At 34.8% G+C, this 21058-nt stretch overlaps 1 protein-coding gene across 1 annotated transcript in view; it reads left to right on the top strand.

The window, feature by feature from the left end:
- Nucleotides 1–21058, top strand: part of MDGA2 (MAM domain containing glycosylphosphatidylinositol anchor 2) — a 1222586-nt gene that overhangs the window by 878314 nt on the left and 323214 nt on the right. Inside the window, 1 exon segment of the mRNA XM_007943667.2 lies at nt 16207–16500. Coding sequence (XP_007941858.2) covers nt 16207–16500 — 294 coding nt within the window.

Here is a 21058-nt window from a genome sequence, read left to right as displayed (position 1 = left end):
CATGATCACCAAAATTCACCAAAAATAAAGAAAGAAAGAAAGAAAAAAGAAAAAAAGAAAGTATATAGGGGAAAATGCATGGGTTATATGCAAATGTTATGCCATTTTATACAAGATACTTGAGCATGCATATATTTTGTTATCAGCCAGGAGTCTTGGGAGTCAATCTCCCCTGGATAAGAAAGATGACTATACTTTGTTTTTTCAAGCTGCCATTTTAAATCTTCTGTTCTATTCTTTTACTTCATCATTTTTTCCATTTTAGCTACTCTACACTCAGCAGCAAGTTGCAGAATTTCTTCTAACATTAATTTTGTTTTTTTCTCTCTCTTCTGTCTTTTTAAATGTTCTTTTGATTTCTTTATGAATGACATCTACTATGGGACAGTTCTACTTTTTCCTGAAGGTCGCTATGAGTAGGAACCTATTTGACAGCAATAAGTGTTTTTTTTTTTTTTTTTTTTTCTCCTCTTTCTTTTTTTTTAATAGCAAGCATATGGGTCAAATTTATATGCCTAATGTTAGATAAATTCAACCTTCTTTCCTGGAATGGCTTTGAGGGATAACACTGACTATTCAGATTAGGAAAGTTCATTCCATTTTTCCCTTTCCAAAATGTTCTTCAAATAAAATCATCAACTGAAATTAATATGTATCTCTCAGATAACTAACAAAGGTAATGAAGTTTATTTAGTACATAATACATTTGCTTGACCCTAGAGGGAGCTCTGGTAGCATAGTGGCAAGGCATTTGACTGCTCACCAGATGGCTGGCGGTTCAAACCCATCAACCATTCCTCGGAAGGAAGGTTGGGCAATCCTACTTCCATAGTGATACTGCCTCGGAAATCCAAGGAGGGGTCGCTATGAGTCAGGGCTGACTCGACGGCACATAACAACAACAGCAACAAAATATCCCTGTGTATTTTGAAACATACTTGTGACATTAATGTATGACCTCAATATATAAACAGATGCATAACAATACAATACAGTCATTGATATCACACAAATAAAGGATTGTGTTAAGAAAGCATAATACCAAAACTCAAATTAAACTCATTGCTATTTAGTCAATTCTGATTCATAGTGACCTTACAGAACAGAATAGAACTGCACTGGGTTTGCTAGGCTATAATGTCTATGAAAGCCAGTGGGTTGGACCACTGACTTTTTGGTTAGAAGCCAAGCATTTAACCAGTGCACTGCCATGGTTCCATAAAAGCATAGTAGCTAATATATATTGAGCATTTACTATATACCACACCTTGTGTTAAAGATTATATGCTTATTATACTGTTTAACCCAACAAAAAAATAAACAGAAAAAAAATTGTGATGTAGATACTATTGTGTTCACTTTATTTAAACTAAACCTAAGGCAAAAAATCAAATGTGCTGTTGTCACTGACTATTCTGACTCATAGGGACCCTATAGGATAGAGTAACACTACCCCAGAGGGTTTCCAAAGCTATAAATCTTTATGGAAGCAGACAGCCACATTTCTCCCAAGGAGCTATGGTGCATTCAAACTGCTAGCCTGGTATTTTAACCACTGTGTCACTAGGGTGCCATTATTTAAATTAAGACACAAAAAAATAACTTTCCCAAGATCACCTTGCTAGTGGCTGGTAGGTCAAGGATCTTAATCTAGGCAGCCAGAGGTCAGCCTTGATTTTAATAAGTATACTCACAAGTCAAAGTACTTTATAGTCTAGATGACACTCTTATTTTGATTTAAGAGTATCCATAATGCATGTTGTTGTTGTTATTTGCCGTCGAGTCAGCCGCGACTCATAGTGACCCCTCCTTGGGTTTTCGAGGCAGTATCACTACGGAAGTAGGATTGCCCAACCTTCCTTCCGAGGAGTGGCTGGTGGGTTTGAACCGCCAGCCTTCTGGTTAGCAGTCAAGTGCTTTAGCCACTAATGCATAGTGTAATTCTTAAAGACAGTGAATGGTCTAAATAATTTACCTCTTTTTATCCAGTGCCATGCACATTTGCCTACTAAAGTGGATCAAATATGTATTAAAATGAATTAGTATTAGCTGTAACATAAGGTACATATTTTCATAAATGAAGCACTGCTTCTGTTACTCCCAGAGTGTTTGTAATTAACTAAGGTATAGTATACCGCATGTTGAATTAATTTTGACTCAAGGTGACCCGTGTGTGTGAAAATAGACTTGTGCTCCATAGGGTTTTCAATAGCTGATTTTCCAGAAGTGGATCACTAGGCCTTTCTTCTGACATGCCTCTAGGTGAACTTGAACCTTTTAGTCAGCAGCTGTTTTGATCATCTAGTGCTGCTCTAACAGAAAAATACCACAAGTGAATGGTTATAACAAACAGGGACTTATTCTCTTATAGTTTTGGAGGCTAGAAGTCAAAGTCCATAGTGCCAGCTCGAGGAACTGGGTGAAGGCCCCTCAACCTTGGGTTTCAGCTCTGCCTCTTGTTCCTGGCCCACTGGAGCTGGAGGCATCTCTTAGGCAGCTGCTGGTTGCTGAAGCTGAGAAACCTCAGGTCCACAACTTTAATGGCACAGCCCCAAGATTATCAAACAACATAGCAGGCCACAAATTCAAGTCCATTAACAGTCCCAAGGTGGGCAGACAACATGGCACGCGTTGAGATGAAGATTCAGCCAAATGCAGGGCCCAAGCATGCCAAAAGCTCCAGACCTTTCTCAAAGTATCTTCTTATATACTGGGAGCAGACCACATCCCTACAGCAGCTACTCAGCTGCTCACAGTAGATTCTACCATGGAGTTGATTACCAGTCTTATTACAGGAAATAACCACATCCATTTGCCCAGCCACTCAAAACCAGGCCTAGCCAAGTTGACACACAACTTAACTACAACAGTAGCCAAGCATGTTAATTCTTTGCACTATTCAGAAACTCCAGTACACTTGTATGCTTTACTCTGCGTTATGTATTTTAAAAAGTACCAAAATGAAAATGGAATTTTATTCACAGAGTAAAGTTAACTAAACCTCTAATCCCAAAAGAATTTATAGATTTAATATCTCTTAATCAAATGACCTAATCATATCTTAGTAATTCAATATCTTAACACCTTATCTGATGATTTGAGTTTTATAATGTCTTCCACCTTATTAAAAAACAGCAAATACTTCTTTTCCAGAGTCTATATTTCATTCATCATTGTCAGCCTAGTCCATATTTCTGCTTGCTAACATTTTAAGATAATTTGAATTACTGGCAAGTGAAAATATCTTGCTCTTGTTTGTTTATTTACATGTTTCAGAAAAAGTGAACTTTCTTCATATGAGACTTTACAGATCTAATTAGTGACCATCATTTCTGGTATTTCAGTACAAGAGAATTGTACAATAAATCAGGAAATAAAAGTTTAAGAAAAAAATGATATTTTATTCCAAAGAGATCAATAGAAAATTCTCCTGTTAACAGAGATTTGTTTGTAATGATTCTGAAAAGTATAAACTCAAGTTAGGAAGCTAGATTATGTGAAGATTATAACAATTCAAAACACCTGAAAATTTCGCCAAATAGTTCCTAAGCATCCAGAACCTAAGGTTCCATTCATCCATCTATCTATTCATGAGGGAGCAAAAACAGAACCTATATTTATTGCATCTGGTCTTGTAGTTTGTGTAGCAAGGAAAATATGAATGCTACACAGAGAATGATTTTCTATTTTGTTCTTTCATCTTACACTTTGTGTTTTGTTGAATCCCTTAGAGATTATTCTTGTGCCATAGCAACACCTGCTGGGAGAGGGGAGTTGGAACAGCCACAACTATTGCCTGCCAAACCTGTTTGCGTGACTGAATGGCACTAAATGTCCTCCATCCTCCAATATCAAACCCTTCAGAGTTGCTATTCTGCAGGATCCTGCCTTACCCCATATATTTTCAAATAACTGAGAATACCATTCTAATAACATTTTTCTCAACTCTTTCATAAAAAGCATCAATTCTCCTTAGAATTTCCAAATGCAAATGCCATGATATTTTAATATCATGCTTGTTTTTAATATGTATTTTCTTTCTGCTTTATTACTGGGTTTTAAAACACTGTCAATCATGTGTGATTAGCATCTCTGGATTTAGTATGAGTGAGGTACTTATAAGTTTGAATTAGTGGGGAAAAAGAGGTTTGTTTTTTTTTTATTATTATTATTCCCAGGTAAGAGATGCATTTGTGTTTATTCATATCATGGACAAAAACAGTAGGCTTGCCATCTGCTGTGAGGACAAATTTATAAATAAGTGCCTTTTTCATATATGATTTACCCACAAGACTGTAAGTAGTACAAGTCTTGAGCTATGGTTCCATATGGATATTCTTTTGTACAGCCACTACACTTTACTGCTAATGGAGGAAAGTCATAACATGGACAAATCACTCAGTATTGACAAATGCTTCCAATATTTCAGTAAATTATGGTAACCTCCCTGTATCGTTACTGTGACCAAATCAAAACCTGGTAGAAATGCTAACATTACAAAAACTTACTCATTTTTTTAATGTATTTTTATTTAAAAAAAGAAAAGCATTCAGGTATGAAAATGATTTTGAAATGATCACACTGCACACTTAAGCTTTTAGATAATAAAGAGATGATTATTCACAATAGTTGTGTTACTTTAGTTACTTAGTAACCTTGATTGGTGCTCCATGAATCAATCAAGAATTTATTAAGCACTTCTAAAATATTTTAAAATGTCACACAATGTGGGAGATACTTAGGAGATGGAAAACCTGGTACTGACCTCAGACTCTTGTAGCTACATCGATAAGAGAATGGATATTTTGTAAAGACATATAGAGAATGAATTGGACATGCTGTAATTCAGGGAAGATAAATATATGATAGAGTCAGGGAAGACTTAAGACAACAGGAAACTTAAATGGATCCTTAAAGAATGGGAAATCATCGAATGGACTGTCAATCTTGGTGGGAAAGAGGGAATTTCAAGGAGTTGGGAACACTCCAAATGTGTTAAACAACCCAAAAGACCAGCCTAAATTGAATAAAAAACTTTTCATAGAAGCATTGTGACTCAATAAGTTTTGACAGATAATTTGGGAAACAGGTGATGAGATTTAGACAATCTATTTCTGGAAAATGAGACCTCCTTGAAAATATTTGAGTAGTAGAGTGACATGGTTTTTAAGAGTAAGAAGTGGTAGGATTTTTTTTTTTTTTTAGGAGAAAAAAGATAGTCAATTATATCTTACTAATTCATTTATAAGAAAGATGATAATCCAGATAAAGGTACAGCCATGCATTATATCATAATTTATCTATGCTTCGTGGAAGTTCTTCTTAATTTAAAAACAACTACAAATAAATTCTAAATGCAGTATACAACAACTCTTTCTGTTTTTACGAAACAGGAAGTGCTTCCAATAAGTATCTGATAGTGATTCTTATTCCTTTAATGAAGAATGAGCTATAGTGTTGCTTCTTTCATCAAACATTGTAGATTACCAACTCTGGTCTCCAAAATGAAGCAAACACCAGCAGGTCTATTAGAAATTGTCAGCGTGTTTCATTTATTTTGTTATCATGTACAACTTTCAAGCATACCTTACTAAACTTTTTTTTTTCAGTTGACACATAATTATTCATTATACTGAAAATAGGTCAAGTAGAAGAGTTTTAAAAAGTATTCTTGGAATCTGAATTGGAATTATTTGTAAATTGAAAGAAGTTCTTGAATTTGCTTTGTATCATTATATGGATATTTTCCAATGATTACAAAGCATCACATTCTTATAAGTTTTGAGTACTAAGGTAATTATTCTCAATTTTAGTGGTCTATTCAAATCAGCTGTGAAATGTGTGGTAATTAGAATATTGCTAATAATAGTTTATGGAGGTTTTTAAAATATGGATTACAATAATATCTTTTTGCTTACATTGAATATACTTTTTTGAGAGAAGAGAAATGGTGGTGTCATAACAAGCATGCTGACAATATCACTTACTCCATGGCCTATCTTACTTAAGCTTAAATCCACTATGATATGTCATTAGTGATGTGTGGTCACAGATTATTTCATTCTTTGCTTCCATGTAAAATTATTTTGTTATTTCTTAAAATCTCAGAATCTTAGTATATTCCATGGATATGCCTCATGAATGTGAATAATGTGTTAGTAAAGATATGATTGAGAATCGCTGATGTGGATACTGAGAGCACACAAGTGCAATTGAATGGTTTTCCTTTAAAGATATGTATTCTGATATAGGGGTGTTGTGTACCTTAAATAGTCAATCAATAGATCACCAATACTGAAACTCAGATCAAGTATATAGCAAAAATAAATTTTAATTCACCTATTGTTTTTTAAGGTTAAGAAAATACAAACACAATAGATTTGTAGATTTGGTTCATTTTTATTACTTATGTCTACAAATTCACTAATTACGTAAGTCTCTCTCTCTCTTTTTTTTTTTTAACCTTTATTTACGTGCATCTGGTCAGCCTCAAAGTTCTTGAATTCTGGCCTCTCAAGGTCCCTTTCATGAACACACAATTTATTTGCAGTCTTAAATACAGATTCTATGTTATACATCGGAACATATATATCTGCTGTATACCATTTTCCCAAAAAGCTGAAGTATAGTGTAATTAGTGTCATATTTACTTTGAGATTCACAAAAATATGAATTTGGTCATCCTTCTAGAGATAATTATACTTATTACTTGCTGTTGTTGTTGTTATGTGCCGTTGAGTTGGCCCCAACTCACAGTGATCCCTCCTTGGGTTGCAGAGGCAGTATCACTATGGAAGTAGATTGCCCAACCTTCCTTCTGAGGAGTGGCTTATTACTTAATTTATTATTAATTGTTAAATGGAAAGAAATACATTTTATCTCAATATTTATTGTTAAAAAATAATACCATGAATATGTATATATTCCAAAGTATTAATACCATAATAAGCATATTTTAATACCTTTATTTCAGACAGCATGGCATTTTTCCACATGATTAAATGAATTAACCTTCTTCTTTACTGTTTAGAGTAAGGAAAATATTGCCTAAGGCATTTGAATGCTAACCAGAAAGCTGGCGGTTCAAACCCACCATCCACTCCTGGGAAGGAAGATGGGGCAATCTACTTCCACAGTGATACTCCCTGGGAAACCCAAGGAGATATCGCTGTGAGTTGGATCTGCCCTGGCTGCAGTGAGTTTGGTTTTTTTGGTTTGAAGGAAAAGTTAATAGAGATTAAATTTTCTCAGCTTCTCTCCCAGTGGAGGTATGAAACCTTTTTCATTTTCTATACTTGTTTGATTTTACAATCTCTGATACAATAGAAGAGCTGACAGAAAACAAATTTGTCCAAGTTGTTTATCTATTTGCTTTTGGAATGAGAAACTTTTGTGTCACACTATCTTTTTCAAGTTGTTCTGATTATAGCATCTCCTTTAGTAGCATTTCAGACTAGAGAAATCAGTTAGGCCAGTGTAGACATTGTATGTCAGCGGATGTGTCTTTGTGTTTTTATTGGGAAAACCTTTTTTTTTTTTCCTTGCAAGTCCATTATGTGGATGTCACAAGGTACAGACATTTCATATTTTTCTGCTTAATTTATTAACATTTTCATTGTGATACTTGACATTTTAAGGAAAAAAGTTTGTTTTTGTAAAACCCATCATGTTGTTGTTGTTATGTGCCATGGAGTCGGCCAGACTCATAGCGACACCCCTCCTTGGGTTTCCGAGGTAGTATCACTAGGGAAGTAGATTGCCCCATCTTCCTTCTGAGGAGTGGCTGGTAGGTTTGAACCACCAGCCTTCTGGTTAGCAGTCAAGTGCCTTAGGCACTACGCTACAATGGCAGGTCCTCAAATTGTTTCTTTCCTTTCTTTTGTACTGTTCTTTTTTTTTTTTTTTCAAATTCACAACTATATATCCAAATATTTAAATGAAAGAGAAAGAAAAGGAATACTGAAGAAGTACTTTCTTGACTTTGTTAACTCAAACAGCCACACATATCTCTGTATCTACTGTGTCTGAAATCTATACTAGCTTAATGAGTATAGTTTCCAGAAGATACTGCTACTTGTATGAGCTAAGAACTGTAAATTTTCTGTAATTAAATATATATTTACCATGTGTTCTAAAATTTGTATGATTTGCATCTATTATATTTATTTCGATTACCCATTATATCATAGCCATTATTTTCCTTCCTTCCTCTATTATTTCACAGCTTCCTGCTCTGTCCCAAGTAGTGCACTAGCCTAGAAAACCAAAAGCCCATTGTCATTGAGTCAATTCTGACTGAAAGCAACCCTTTAGGACAAGAGTAAAACTGCCTCATAGAGTTTCCAAGGCTACAATCTTTTTGGAAAGAAACTGCTATATCTTTCTCCTGTGGAGTGGCTGGTGGATTTAAACCACTGATCTTTCAGTCAGCAGCCAAGTGCTTAATGGCTGTATCACCAGGGCTCCTTGTACTAGACTATAGCGATAGAGAAATGAATATTGACAGTCTGTACCCTCAAGAATCTGAGTGTCTGGTTAGCAGGATAAACATGGAGAAGCGGTAAGTACAATTAATGGGTAAACAATGGGATATGTCATCAAGAAAAAGGATTAATCAACTCAGCCTGGGAATTAGCAATGTTGTCTCACAAGTAGTCACATTTGAACTGACTCTACGGATGGGGCAGGTATTTGTGTGCATGGGGGAGTGCGAGAAGATAACAAGGGCTAATTTGGAACAGAGGAAAGAGTAGTTTGTTCAAAGGCACTGAGGTTCACCAGAGTTGGTGAAACTGCAAGTAAATGAGTGTTACTGAAGTCAGCAACACTAGGGGAGCATTCCTTAGACTATGCTGTCCAGAGCACCATATCCAAGGTGATATATTTGTGTTACTAAAAAGTGAAAAGTTTTCATCAATTGAATTTTGTAAAATAGATTGAATTAATATTTTAAGTTTCTCTGGAGTTATTGGGGACTTTAATATGCTAACTTGCAATGCACATATTATATAAAAGTGGAAACTATAGAAAGAAAATAAAACTTATGAACAATCCCATACTCACAGAGAACCACTGGTAGTAATATTTTGGTACAGTTCCTTCTAGGCTTTCTCGTCCCTAAATTTTCCCTATTATAGATCTCTTTCTCTTTCCTAAATCATTGCCCAACACCCAAGTTGTTTTAATTTGTAATTCAGTGTAAAAAAGTTTTACTGAGTTGCTATTATGTTCTGGGTAGAATACTGGATGCTGACAATATAAAGATGAAGCACATATATTCCTCTTATCATGAAGCTCCTTGTTATCTATGATTGTCATATGCCATTTTAATAGAAAAATGAGATGTCACTTTTCATACTGCTCAGTAATATTTTACTCAATAATAGTGGTTACAACTATCCATATTCTAACTAACATGTTTTCTGTGTTAATAATATAAATACTATTATCAGTAAATGTAGATTGATTGGATCATTATTTTAAAAGGCTATGTCATATTTTATCTTATAAAATCCTGTTTATCTTGTGCTATAATTTATTTAACAAATCAAATAAATTATTTTGAATATTAATTTTTATTGCAGAAGTATTATGTTGAGCAGTTTTGGTGAGGTCAGTAGTCTTCATAGTGACATGGAAAGAATTGAGTTTATGATGATGAAGCTTACAACTGAGTCACAGTAGGCTTTGAAAAATTAGACTGGTGACAAACCCTTTAGGAAGCTGCCACAATAAGATAAAATGATAACTTCTAGTAAGAATGGCCTCTAGCCATGAAAAGAAATTGGCACACATGATAAACACTGTTAAAAAAAAAACAAAACAGGATGTGGTGGCTGACTAGAAATGGAGAACAGAAAATGATGAGTCAATTTCTATGGTTCTAGGTTTTTAATTTTTTTTATGAGTTTTAATCAAGACATGGAGTGTGCTAATAATTAACTATTCACCAAGTCAAGAAACAAAGAGTGCATTATTTTAAGGGCTTGAAAGACTTGGAATATAGAAATTGACTGCAGCATAGGCCAGAGCCTTTGGATAATGTTAGAAATAGTATTATCAACATAGAAAATAATCAGTATTCTATAGAAACAAATGAGATCCCCAAAGAAATAAAATAGTTACAAGTGAAAGGAGTACAGAATTCTAAAGTATAGAAAACTAAATGGTAGCCATGGAGAGAAGCCTATAAAAGTTTCAGAAGCTATAACGTATTTTCGGCCAAGCAGGTGGTAGAGAAAGGATTAATTCTGAGTTTAAGATTTTGAAAGCCTCAAGGAAGAGGTGGAAGTTAAACTGCATTTTAACTAGGACTTGATATTTTTTCACAAAACCTAAGCCAATTCATGAAAAATCTATGATTGGCTTACTTAGATTAAAACTGAAGTTTCCATTCCTGTAAGTTTGAAAAAAAAGATGTTGGGATGCTTGATCTAAATAAATGAGTAACATAACATAAGCAAATTTACAAAGGCAGTTTTTGAACTATTTAGCATGACAAACTCAGCAATTTTCCCCAGTGAAAAAATGTATTTTTATTAGAATGGCCTAATGCTATGATATCATTAAATATTTAGCTAATTAAGTTGGGAAATAAATACTATCATTTGACACTACTATAATTAGCTATTTACTATTTATTCCTATAGTCAGAATATAACCTCAAATCTCATCAACTGCAAATTCTTAGTTTCACAAATGAAGAAACTGGTAATCAGAATGGTTGAATTTGATCAAGGTCATAAAGCTACTATTTGGAAGAGATGAGAATGGAACATTTCAACTAATCACATTCTGCTAAGTAGTATTTGAATTTATAATTTAATTTCATTTATTTTACATAGATATATCAAAATTTGAGAGTTTATTGAGGTTGGTGTATCATACAAGCAGTTTTTACATGTATGGACAATTTATTATGTATATATACTGCTACCATAACATATATATATGTGTGTGTGTATGTGTATATGTATATGCATGTATGTATATATGTGTGCATGTGTGTGCATATATATACATATATATGATAATTTGCAAAATATGTGTCATATTCTCCCTCTCATTTTTACCTCAACCCTCTTAGATTGCACCTGAGACAATGACCATGAAGTGAGTAGTACAAATTTGTTCATAGGAGCAGAGAGGTCACAAAGGGAAGAGTCCAGTCTTAAGTCTTGTTCTTCATTACAGACACAGTAGTTTACTGAAGTCTGTTTCAGAGACCATGTCTCTACATTGACATGTTGTTAATTGCCATCAAATTGGTTCTGGTTCATGATGATCCCACGTGTGCAAAGTAGAACCACTCCATAAGGTTTTTAAGGCTATGACCTCTTGTAAACAGATTGCTAGGTCTGACATCTGAGACAATCTGGGAGGGTTTGAACCATCAAACTTTTGATTAGTGGTCCAGTGTTTATCCATTTGCTCCACCAAGGAACTACATTAACTAACTGCTATAAATTGAATCCAATTCTGTGTCTATCATTAGTAATATAATCTAAGACAAAGTATTTAACTTCTCATTATTAGATTGTAATATTAGATATTTGATACATAGAATTATCAAGGGTAATAAATAAAAGTGCAAAATTCCTATGATGCCTACTATTTAGGAGAGACACAATAAATGTAAAATATCAAGATCATTGCTATTATTCTGTCTCCTCTTTCATGGACAGTAAATAAATATTTCCTCTTCATTCCAAACATATTTTCATAAACTACTGCTTAGAATTGAATCATCATCTTGAAACAAGAACACATTATTTAACTAAACATTTAATCATTTAGGTTTTTAAAATGTAAAACATATATTATGTTAATGGTAATTCAGTATATATATGGATACTGCTTAACATTTCATGTTTTCTGAATTTTAAAACGCTATTTATTATAAACTACCTTTTTCTTTTATCTTTAAATAAGAGACTTTTGCTGCTGTTAAGTGCCATTGAGTAAAGTCAGACTCATAGAAATCTCCTGTGACAGAATATAACTGCCCATAAGGATTTCTACACCTAAATGTTTATGAACAGCCCTGAAACATGCTCTGATATAGTGATGGAGGATGAGCCCTCAGGTCGGAAGGCACCCAAAAATGTGATGAAAGAGCTGCTTCCTCAAGTAGAGCCACCTTAATTCTATGGATGGAGTAAAGCTTTCAAGACCTCCAATTGCTGATGTGGCACAACTCAAAATGAGAAGAAGAAGCAGCTGCAAACATCCATTAATAATCAGAACATGGAATGTACGAAGTATGAATCTAGGAAAATTGAAACAGAATGCATAAAGATCAATATCATAGGCGTTAGTGAGCAGAAAAGGACTGCTTTTGGCCATTTTGAACCAGATAACCACGTGATTTACTATACTAGGAATGACAAATTGAAGATGAATGGTGTGGCATTCACCATCACAAATAATGTTTCAAGATCTATCCTAAATACAGTGATGTCAGTGATAGGATAATATCCATATACCTACAAGGAAGACCAGATAATACTACTATTATTCCAATTTATGCACGAAACACCAAAGCCAAAGATGAGGAAATTACCAACTTCTGCAGTCTGGAATTGACCAAACATGCAATCAAGATGTGTTGATTATCACTGATGAATGGAATGCAAAATTTGGAAACAAAGAAGAATCACCGGTAGTTGGAAAATATGGCCTTCATGACAGAAATAACACTGGAGATTGCATGATAAAATTTTGCAAGACCAACGACTGATTCATTGCAAATACCTTTTTTCAACAACACAAACAGCGGCTATCTGGAGTACACAGGAATCTTGACTACATCTGTAGCAAGAGGCAATGGAGAAGCTCCATGTCTTCAGCCAAAACAAGGCCAGGAACTGATTGTGGAACAGACCATCAACTGCTCATATGCAAGTTCAAGTTGAATATGAGACAATTTTAAAAAGTCTATGAAACCAAAATATGACCTTGATTATGTCCCTTCTGATTTATTGACCATTTAAAGAATAGATTTGATGCATTGAACATCAATGACCAAAAACTAGAGGTATTTTGGGATGGCATCATACATGAAGAAAGTAAGTGGCCATTAAAATGACAGGAAAGGAAGAAAAGACCAAAATGGATGTCAAAAGACACTGCAAAATTTGCCCGTGAATGGAGAATAGCTAAAACAAGTGGAAGAAATGACAAGATAAGAGAGCTGAACAGAAGATTTCAAAGAGCAGTTCGAGAAGATAAAGCCAATTATTATAATGAAATGTGCAAAGACTTGGAGTTAGAAAGCCAAAATGAAAGAACACACTTGACATTTCTCAAGCTGAAAGAAATGAAGAAAAAAATTAAGCCTCGAGTTACAATATTGAAAGATTCTATGGGCAAAATATTGAATGATGCAGGAAACATCAAAAGAAGATAGAAGGAATACAAAGAGTCACTGTACCAAAAAGAATTGGTTGATGTTCATCCATTTCAGGAGGTGATATGTGATCAAGAACCAATGGTATTGAAGGAAGAAGTCAAGGCTGCACTGAAGGAATTGGTGAAAAACAAGGCTCCAGGAATTGACAGAATACCCACTTAGATATTTCAACAAATGATGCCACACTAGAGGCACTCACTTGGCTATGCCAAGAAATTTGGAAGACAGCTGCATGGCCAACTAACTGGAAAAGATCCATATTTTTACCCACTCCAAACAAAGGTGATCCCACATAATGTGGCAATTATCAAAAAATGTCAATATCACACGCAATAAAATCTTGCTGAAAATAATTCAAAAATGGTTGCAGCAGCACATTGAGAGGGAACTTGCAGAAATGAAAACTGGATTCAGAAGAGGATGTGGAATGAGGGATATCATTGCTGATGTCAGGTGGCTCTTGGCTCAAAACAACAAATACCAGAAAGATGTTTACTTATGTTTTATTGACTATGCAAAAGCATTCAATTGTGTGGATCATAACAAATTATGGATGACATTGAGAAGAATGGAAATTCCAGGTCATTTAATTGTACTCATGAGGAACCTGTACACAGATCAGGCAGCTGTTGTTTGAACAGAACAAGGGGATACTGCATGGTTTAAAATCAAGAAGGCAGTGCCTCAGGATTGTATCATTTCACCATACTTATTCAATTTGTATGCTGAGCAAATAATCTGATAAACTGGATTATCCAAAGAAGAACATGGCATCAAGTTTGGAGGAAGACTTATTAATAGCCTGCAATACACAGGTGACACAATTTTGCTTGCTGGAAGTGAGAATGACTTGAAGCACTTACTGAGAAGATTGATGACTATAGTCTGCAGTATGGATAACATTTCAATATAAAGAAAACACAAATCCTTACAACTGGACCAATAAACAGCATCACAATTAATGCAGAAAAGATAGAAGTTGTCAAAGACTTCATATTACTTGGTTATACAATCAACACCGAGACAAGCAGTCAAGACATAAGATGACTTACTGCTTTGGGCAAATCTGCGGCAAAAGACCTCTTTCAAGTCCTGAAGAGCAAAGTTGTCTCCTTGAAGACTAAGGTGCACCTGACCCAACCCATAGTATTTTTAATCACCTCATATGCATGTGAGAGCTGGCCAATGAATAAGGAAGACCAAAGAACAGTAGATGCCTTTGAACTGTAGCATTGGCAAAGAATACTGAGTGTACCATGGACTTCTAAAAGAACTAACAAATCTGTCCTGGAAGAAGTACATCCGGAATGCTCCTTGGAAGCAACATTGGCCAAACTTTGTCTCACCTACTTTGGTCATGTTGTCAGAAGGGATCATTCCCTGGAGAAGGATATTATGGTTGGTAAGAAGGAGGATCAATGAAAAAGGGAAAGGCCATCAACAAGATGCATTGACATGGTGGCTGCAATGATTGGCTCAGATATAGCATGGATCATGAGGTTGGCACAGAACTGGGTAGTGTTTCGTTCTGTTGTACCTAGGGTCACTATGAGTCAGAGATGTCTCAACGGCACCTAACAACAACAAACAATGTTTATGGGAGCAGTTCAACAGCTCTTTCCTCCATGGAGCTGCTGAGTGGATTCAAACTGTCTACCTTTTTGTTAATAGGAGAGGTCTTAATGGTTGCACCACCATGACTCCTTAAAGTAATATATGAGAAAGTGAACATGAAGATATTTGAATAGCAAAATAATTAATTCTCATCTAACTTTTGACTTGAATTTATTTTGCTTTGTGTATAATAAGAGAAACAACATTTAAACATTAGTAAAAAAAAAAAAATTTGAAAATAATTTGTGTCTTTATATCTGGGCACTGGAACACCTAATGCTAGAAGAGAGAATAAAACTATTGGCATTTCATCCATATGTCATGCTACCTCAAAAGGGAGCATATGACGTTTATCAGAAAGAAGGATTTATTCATGTGTCTGGTTATTCTTATTTTTGACATTCTAAATTAGTGCATATATATTTTAAGTAATTCAATATTATTCATATAGAAATTGTGACATCATGACTAACTGTATACAATAACCTCAAGGTATTTAAAGTTAAATTATTCCATATTCACATATCCAAAATATCAGAAGTTCAAAAGAGAAAAATAGAGTGGATTGTAGAAGAGTGTGGCATTATAGTCAATTGTTCAATTCCCACTAGGAAAGTAACAAACTCTGAACTTTTCGCCATTGGCAACATTTTTTAAACCAGAGCCCGAACTTCTGATTTTCTATCAGAGTTCTTCTTTTCCTTTTCTAATACTTGCAGTTTCTGTGTCTTCTACAACTACATAGTCTCTTACCCCTTTCTTACAGCAGCCTTGGGTAAGAGATAACAATACAGGAAGCAGAGGAGTGAAAATGAAGCCTATTCTCAGTGAACAAGCAGGTTCATTCTTCCATGAAATGCAGATGTCAAAGTCCCAGTTAATGTCTGATAATGACAAGTCCATTGAGTAGATTGTACTTATGTTAACCATTCAATTACCAATTTAATGCCTTATTTATTGTGCTAATGTTTAAAGTCCTCATTTGGGAGTGTTCTATCAAATAATTCAGAATATTTTGAGTGGGAGATGTGCCATTTATTCCCAAGGTCTCCATAGTTTTTGTCTTCTGAGTTGTCATATTTCTTCAATCAGCAGAAATTATTTCCTTATGATTTTCTGTGTTTGAATACACCTTACCAGTTTATACTAACCTTGAAAAATTTTCTTTTTCCCATTTCAAGTTCCACCCAATCTGACTGTTCCACAGGAAAAATCACCTTTGGTCACCAGAGAAGGAGACACAATAGAACTGCAATGTCAAGTAACTGGAAAACCTAAACCAATCATCCTTTGGTCTAGAGCGGATAAAGAAGTCGCAATGCCTGATGGGTCAATGCAAATGGAGAGTTATGACGGGACACTGAGGATAGTGAATGTATCAAGGGAAATGACAGGAATGTACAGATGTCAGACCAGCCAGTACAATGGATTTAACGTGAAGCCCAGGGAAGCGTTGGTGCAGCTCATCGTGCAGTGTAAGTCAATTCCCTTTATACATATTCCTATGTAAGAACAAAGTAAAAATTATGCATTTCTTCTAGTGAAATAAATTGATTTTTAGAACTAGATTAAGATGAAATATTTCTCTATTATTGCAACCAAATTTCAACTGTAATTTTCCCTAAATCACTTATTACTTGAGCTAGTATGCACTAATAAAATAGAGTTGTATTAGAACGTATGAGATGATTAGAATGGTGTTATGAGGTTGGTTAATGCCAAAGCATCAGCAAACCTAATGGTTAAAAAGTGGTCATGTGCAATGAAGCAAAGTGGAGATTGGAAGTAATTGCTAATTCAGGTTGTAATTCTCTTTTGTTTTTACAGTGCATGTTTCTACTTCAGACAATTGCATGTCCTGTGCTCAAATTATCCACCTATTTCAAGGTGTCTCTTTGCTTAATTTGTGGAGAACTAATCACTGAAATGCTATGTTTGCATATCTGCAGTTGTAAGAGGGGACTGCATAATTATCTAGTAATATAGAAGTAATTCAGGCAGATAGTAGGTGTTGAATTTTTGCTTGACTTTCTTAATTGATAATTGTTTAATTGTGCAAGTTGAATAAGATAATTTTTTACTGTTCTCTTTTTGAAACTGTTGGTATAGTTTTAGGAAAAAATATATATATAGACACAAAGTGATTTGTGTTTGTTTTTGGTACTAAAATACCTCAATTCATAAGTTTATGGATTGATAAAATTTTAATGATGTCACTGGTGTTGGGTTATTAGAGGATGAACTAATCAGGTGATGTTGATATGCTAAAAGAGAAGAAGCAAACTAAACACAATCTGCTTAATCCCTAATAGCGTTGATGCAAATCTTAATTGATGTACTACTTGTTAAATACCTGGTCATAAAGTCTTCAAGAAAGCAAATGAATTAGATGAAACTCTACCCTTCAGTAAACAATATTGCTTTTGTCTATGGTTCTTCTACAATTAAAAAAATAGATCATAGAATTTAGTCCCAAAATCCTTATTTTCATACCAGGAATAAGAAAGTTGGCAGATTGAATCAACTGGTTTTACGTTTGAAAGAATAGTTTAACTAAGGAAAGACCATATTGGTACTGTGTAGCAACACATGACTTTATAAAATAATCATATGTGTATTAGGTATATGAGTGGGAGGGAGAGGGGCAGCATTCCTTCTTTTATAGAAATTTTGATTTCAGGTGGTGATCTGTCTAAGCAAAGTCTTTATTTGCAAACAAATGTCAGGTTATAGCTAATTTCTGAATGACTAGCAGTTTGTTTGTTTTCAGAATAAGGCATATTGTAGACAGCAAATCTCATTCAGTAGTTCGTATTTCCTCCCACCACACTGGTCTTTATATTCATGGTACATATAATGTGCTCATAGTTAGGTGGTTCATGTGAAAACAGATTTCACGGGGGTGGGGGGGAGTGAGGAAGAAAAAAAAGTCTACAAAAAATAAAGGACCACTCAAATCAATACAGAGGAATTCCATGCAATTTGAAACACCTCAGTTTTGCTGGAAGCGCAGAATTCTGTACTTCCTCGGGATTTATGCACAATGCTTTATTATTGATCCCGAAGCTATCAGGGAAGTTAATTTTCACTCAGCTTACACACTTTTGAGGAAACTCCAATATAAGTAAATAGCTGTGGAACCCCATGAATCTAGAGAATTTTGAAATAAGTGTTCAAGGGCCAGGATCTCTGATCACCATAGAATGTTCTAAACTCTAGGACTATATTGGTGTAATAAGTTGGGAGCTCTGGTAACATAGTGCCTAAGGCACTTGACTGCTAACCAGAAGGCTGGTGGTTCAATATCACCAGCCACTCCTCGGAAGGAAGATGGGGCAATCTACTTCCATAGTGATACTGCCTCGGAAACCCAAGTAGAGGTCACTATGAGTCGGGTCTGACTCGATGGCACATGGCAATAACAACAACAGTAAGTTTCCTTTTTCTTCTAGCTTCTCAATAAGTACCTTAGAAATGCTAGGTTGAGCACACAATTTTAAAATGCAACCTATGATAGTGAATGATAATAAGTACTGACACAGTCATCACTGGTGTGACAGGGATGTAGTTTACTGAAAGCAACTAACAGACACAGGCAAAGCCTAGTTCTTTTAATATAGGTAGAAAATTCAATTTATCTGTAGTCCAAGGTGACTTCACAGAATGCATAATATAACCTAGTAGCACTTTTTCTCAGAGGGAGCCATCCAACGTATTATGGAAGGCACCTGGATGCCAGTGGTCTTGCCGTTTTGAGGGTGAGGATGATGTCATGTCTTTTAAGAAGCTCTGTTTCTAATAACCCCAATTGTGCTGAAGATTCTGTTTATGAGTCTGCAGATTAGGCAAGCATAAATAATTGCTAACAATGCAGAATATTGTTGATGAATTCATAGGTAAATTTTCTAGGCATATAAGCCCTGGTAACAGGTCTAGCCTGCCTATGGCCTATTCCTATAAATCTAATAATGTAGAAATTGTGAGAATATTTTTCAGTGACAAAAATTCAAACTTTAAATTTTTAATTATGAAAATGAGATAGTACACTGTGTTTAACTTGCTTAACTATTCATGATACATGTAAGAAATATTTATATAGAATATAAAATTTTAAGCTTAATAGCTTATAGCTGTATAGTTACAGATACAAACATGCTGTTGTCAGGTGCGATCAAGTTGGCTCTGACTTATACCGAACCTATGTACAACAGAACAAAACATCGCCCAGCCATGGGCTCTGCTTGAGCCCATCACTGGCACCACTGTGCCAATTCACCTCTTTGTGGGTCTTCCCCTTCCTCACTGATCCTCTACTTTACCAAGATGGTATCCTTCTCCAGGGAATGGTCCCGAGTGACAATTTGAACAAAGTAGGGGAGAACAAGTCTGGCCATTCTTGCTTCCAAGGAGCATTCCAGCTGTTCTTCTTCCAGGACAGATGTGTTTGTTCTTCTGTCAATCTAAACTGAAAGCAACTAATAGACACAGTGTTTCAGTGTTCTTCACCAACACCACAATTTAAAGGCATCAGCTCTTCTCCGGTCTTCTTTATTCATTGTCCAGCTTTCACAAGCATATGAGGCAATTGAAAACACCATGGCTTGAGTAAGTTCCCACAGTGGGATCTTTGCTTCTAACACTTTAAAGAGGTCTTTTGCAGCAGATTTGCCCAGTGTAATACATCTAATTTCTTGACTGCTGCTTCCATGGGTGTTGACTGTGGTCCAAGTAAATGAAATCTCTGACAACTCCAAACTTTTCTCTGTTTATCATAGTGTTGATTATTGGTCCAGTTGTGAAGATTTTCATTTTCTATATGTGAAGGTGTAATCCATACTGAAGACTGTAGTATTTGATCTTCATCAGTAAGAGGTTCAAGTCATCTTCACTTTCAGCAGGCAAGGTTGTGTCATCTGCATATTGCAGATTGTTAATAGGTCTTCCTCCAATCCTGATGCCACATTCTTCTTCACATAGTCCAGCTTCTTGGATTATTTGTTCAGAATACAGATTGAATAAGTTTGGTGAAAGGACACAACATATATACATATGTTTAGTTATAGGTGTTTATTTCATCCTCAGCAATTAGTTCTATCATTGCAGCTAATAAGTTATGCTGTATGTATTTTATGCTATCTTCACTTTCCTAGCATGATATAATTTACAGTGTAAGTATTTACTAAAATTTTTGAATAAAGAAGTTATGATAATAAATAGAGTAAGAACATATATTTTGGACAATTCTTGCTTTCCACATGTCTGCTTTTTGTTTAGATTTTAAGACCATTAGATGATAGCTTCATATATGAAAGTTCCAAGTGTATGAAGGAAGATGACGTTGAGTTTTTGTGACTTTCAATGAAATTTTTTACAAGGTTTGAAGTCTACACTTTACTGAAATTTCTTCTTTTTAAGTGTGCATTATGTTGGAAAATTCTGGAATTGTGTAGTATGTGCATGTATACATTTATCTGTTTTTGAAATTTAAAAAAAGAGATGATCATAATAAGTAACAGAATCCAAGATCCCCAGGACACCTCTATACTGTTCAGTTTCTTTGGTGTCCATTAGGAGCAACTCATCAAAAGGACCAAGAGCACAGAAATAATTGAATGTAGTACTTTAATGAGTGTAGAATATAAGGGGCCAAATACAGATAATATATTTATTTCCATACTCTATAAATAATGAAACAGTCCACTTAAGTTCTAAGTCTCCAAATAAGATATATTACCAGATAATGTTGTATTAAAATTATAAAGCAATCCTTTCATGAATACTCTTTGAATTATTTACTGTCTCATATTAATTTGCCTTTTCTTAAATTGAGAGGGAGAAATTTAGGAAATGACAAGACCCTAAGGTATTTCAGACCATTCTATATTCTGATAAGAGAAGCTTAATCACCATAATGAAATAGTTTAAATTATTAAATTCTTATGCACACTGTTCTTTCCTGGAAGGAAGGATATTTATTTTATTTGACTTTTAACTTCTATAATTGCCAATTACCACACATGGTATGAGGAAGTT

Source organism: Orycteropus afer, unplaced genomic scaffold (genome assembly GCF_000298275.1).
Source record: "Orycteropus afer afer isolate SDZICR_OR568_19922 unplaced genomic scaffold, OryAfe1.0 scaffold00111, whole genome shotgun sequence".
Classification (NCBI taxonomy): Eukaryota; Metazoa; Chordata; class Mammalia; order Tubulidentata; family Orycteropodidae; genus Orycteropus; species Orycteropus afer.
This window is presented reverse-complemented; position numbering and strand designations above follow the sequence as displayed.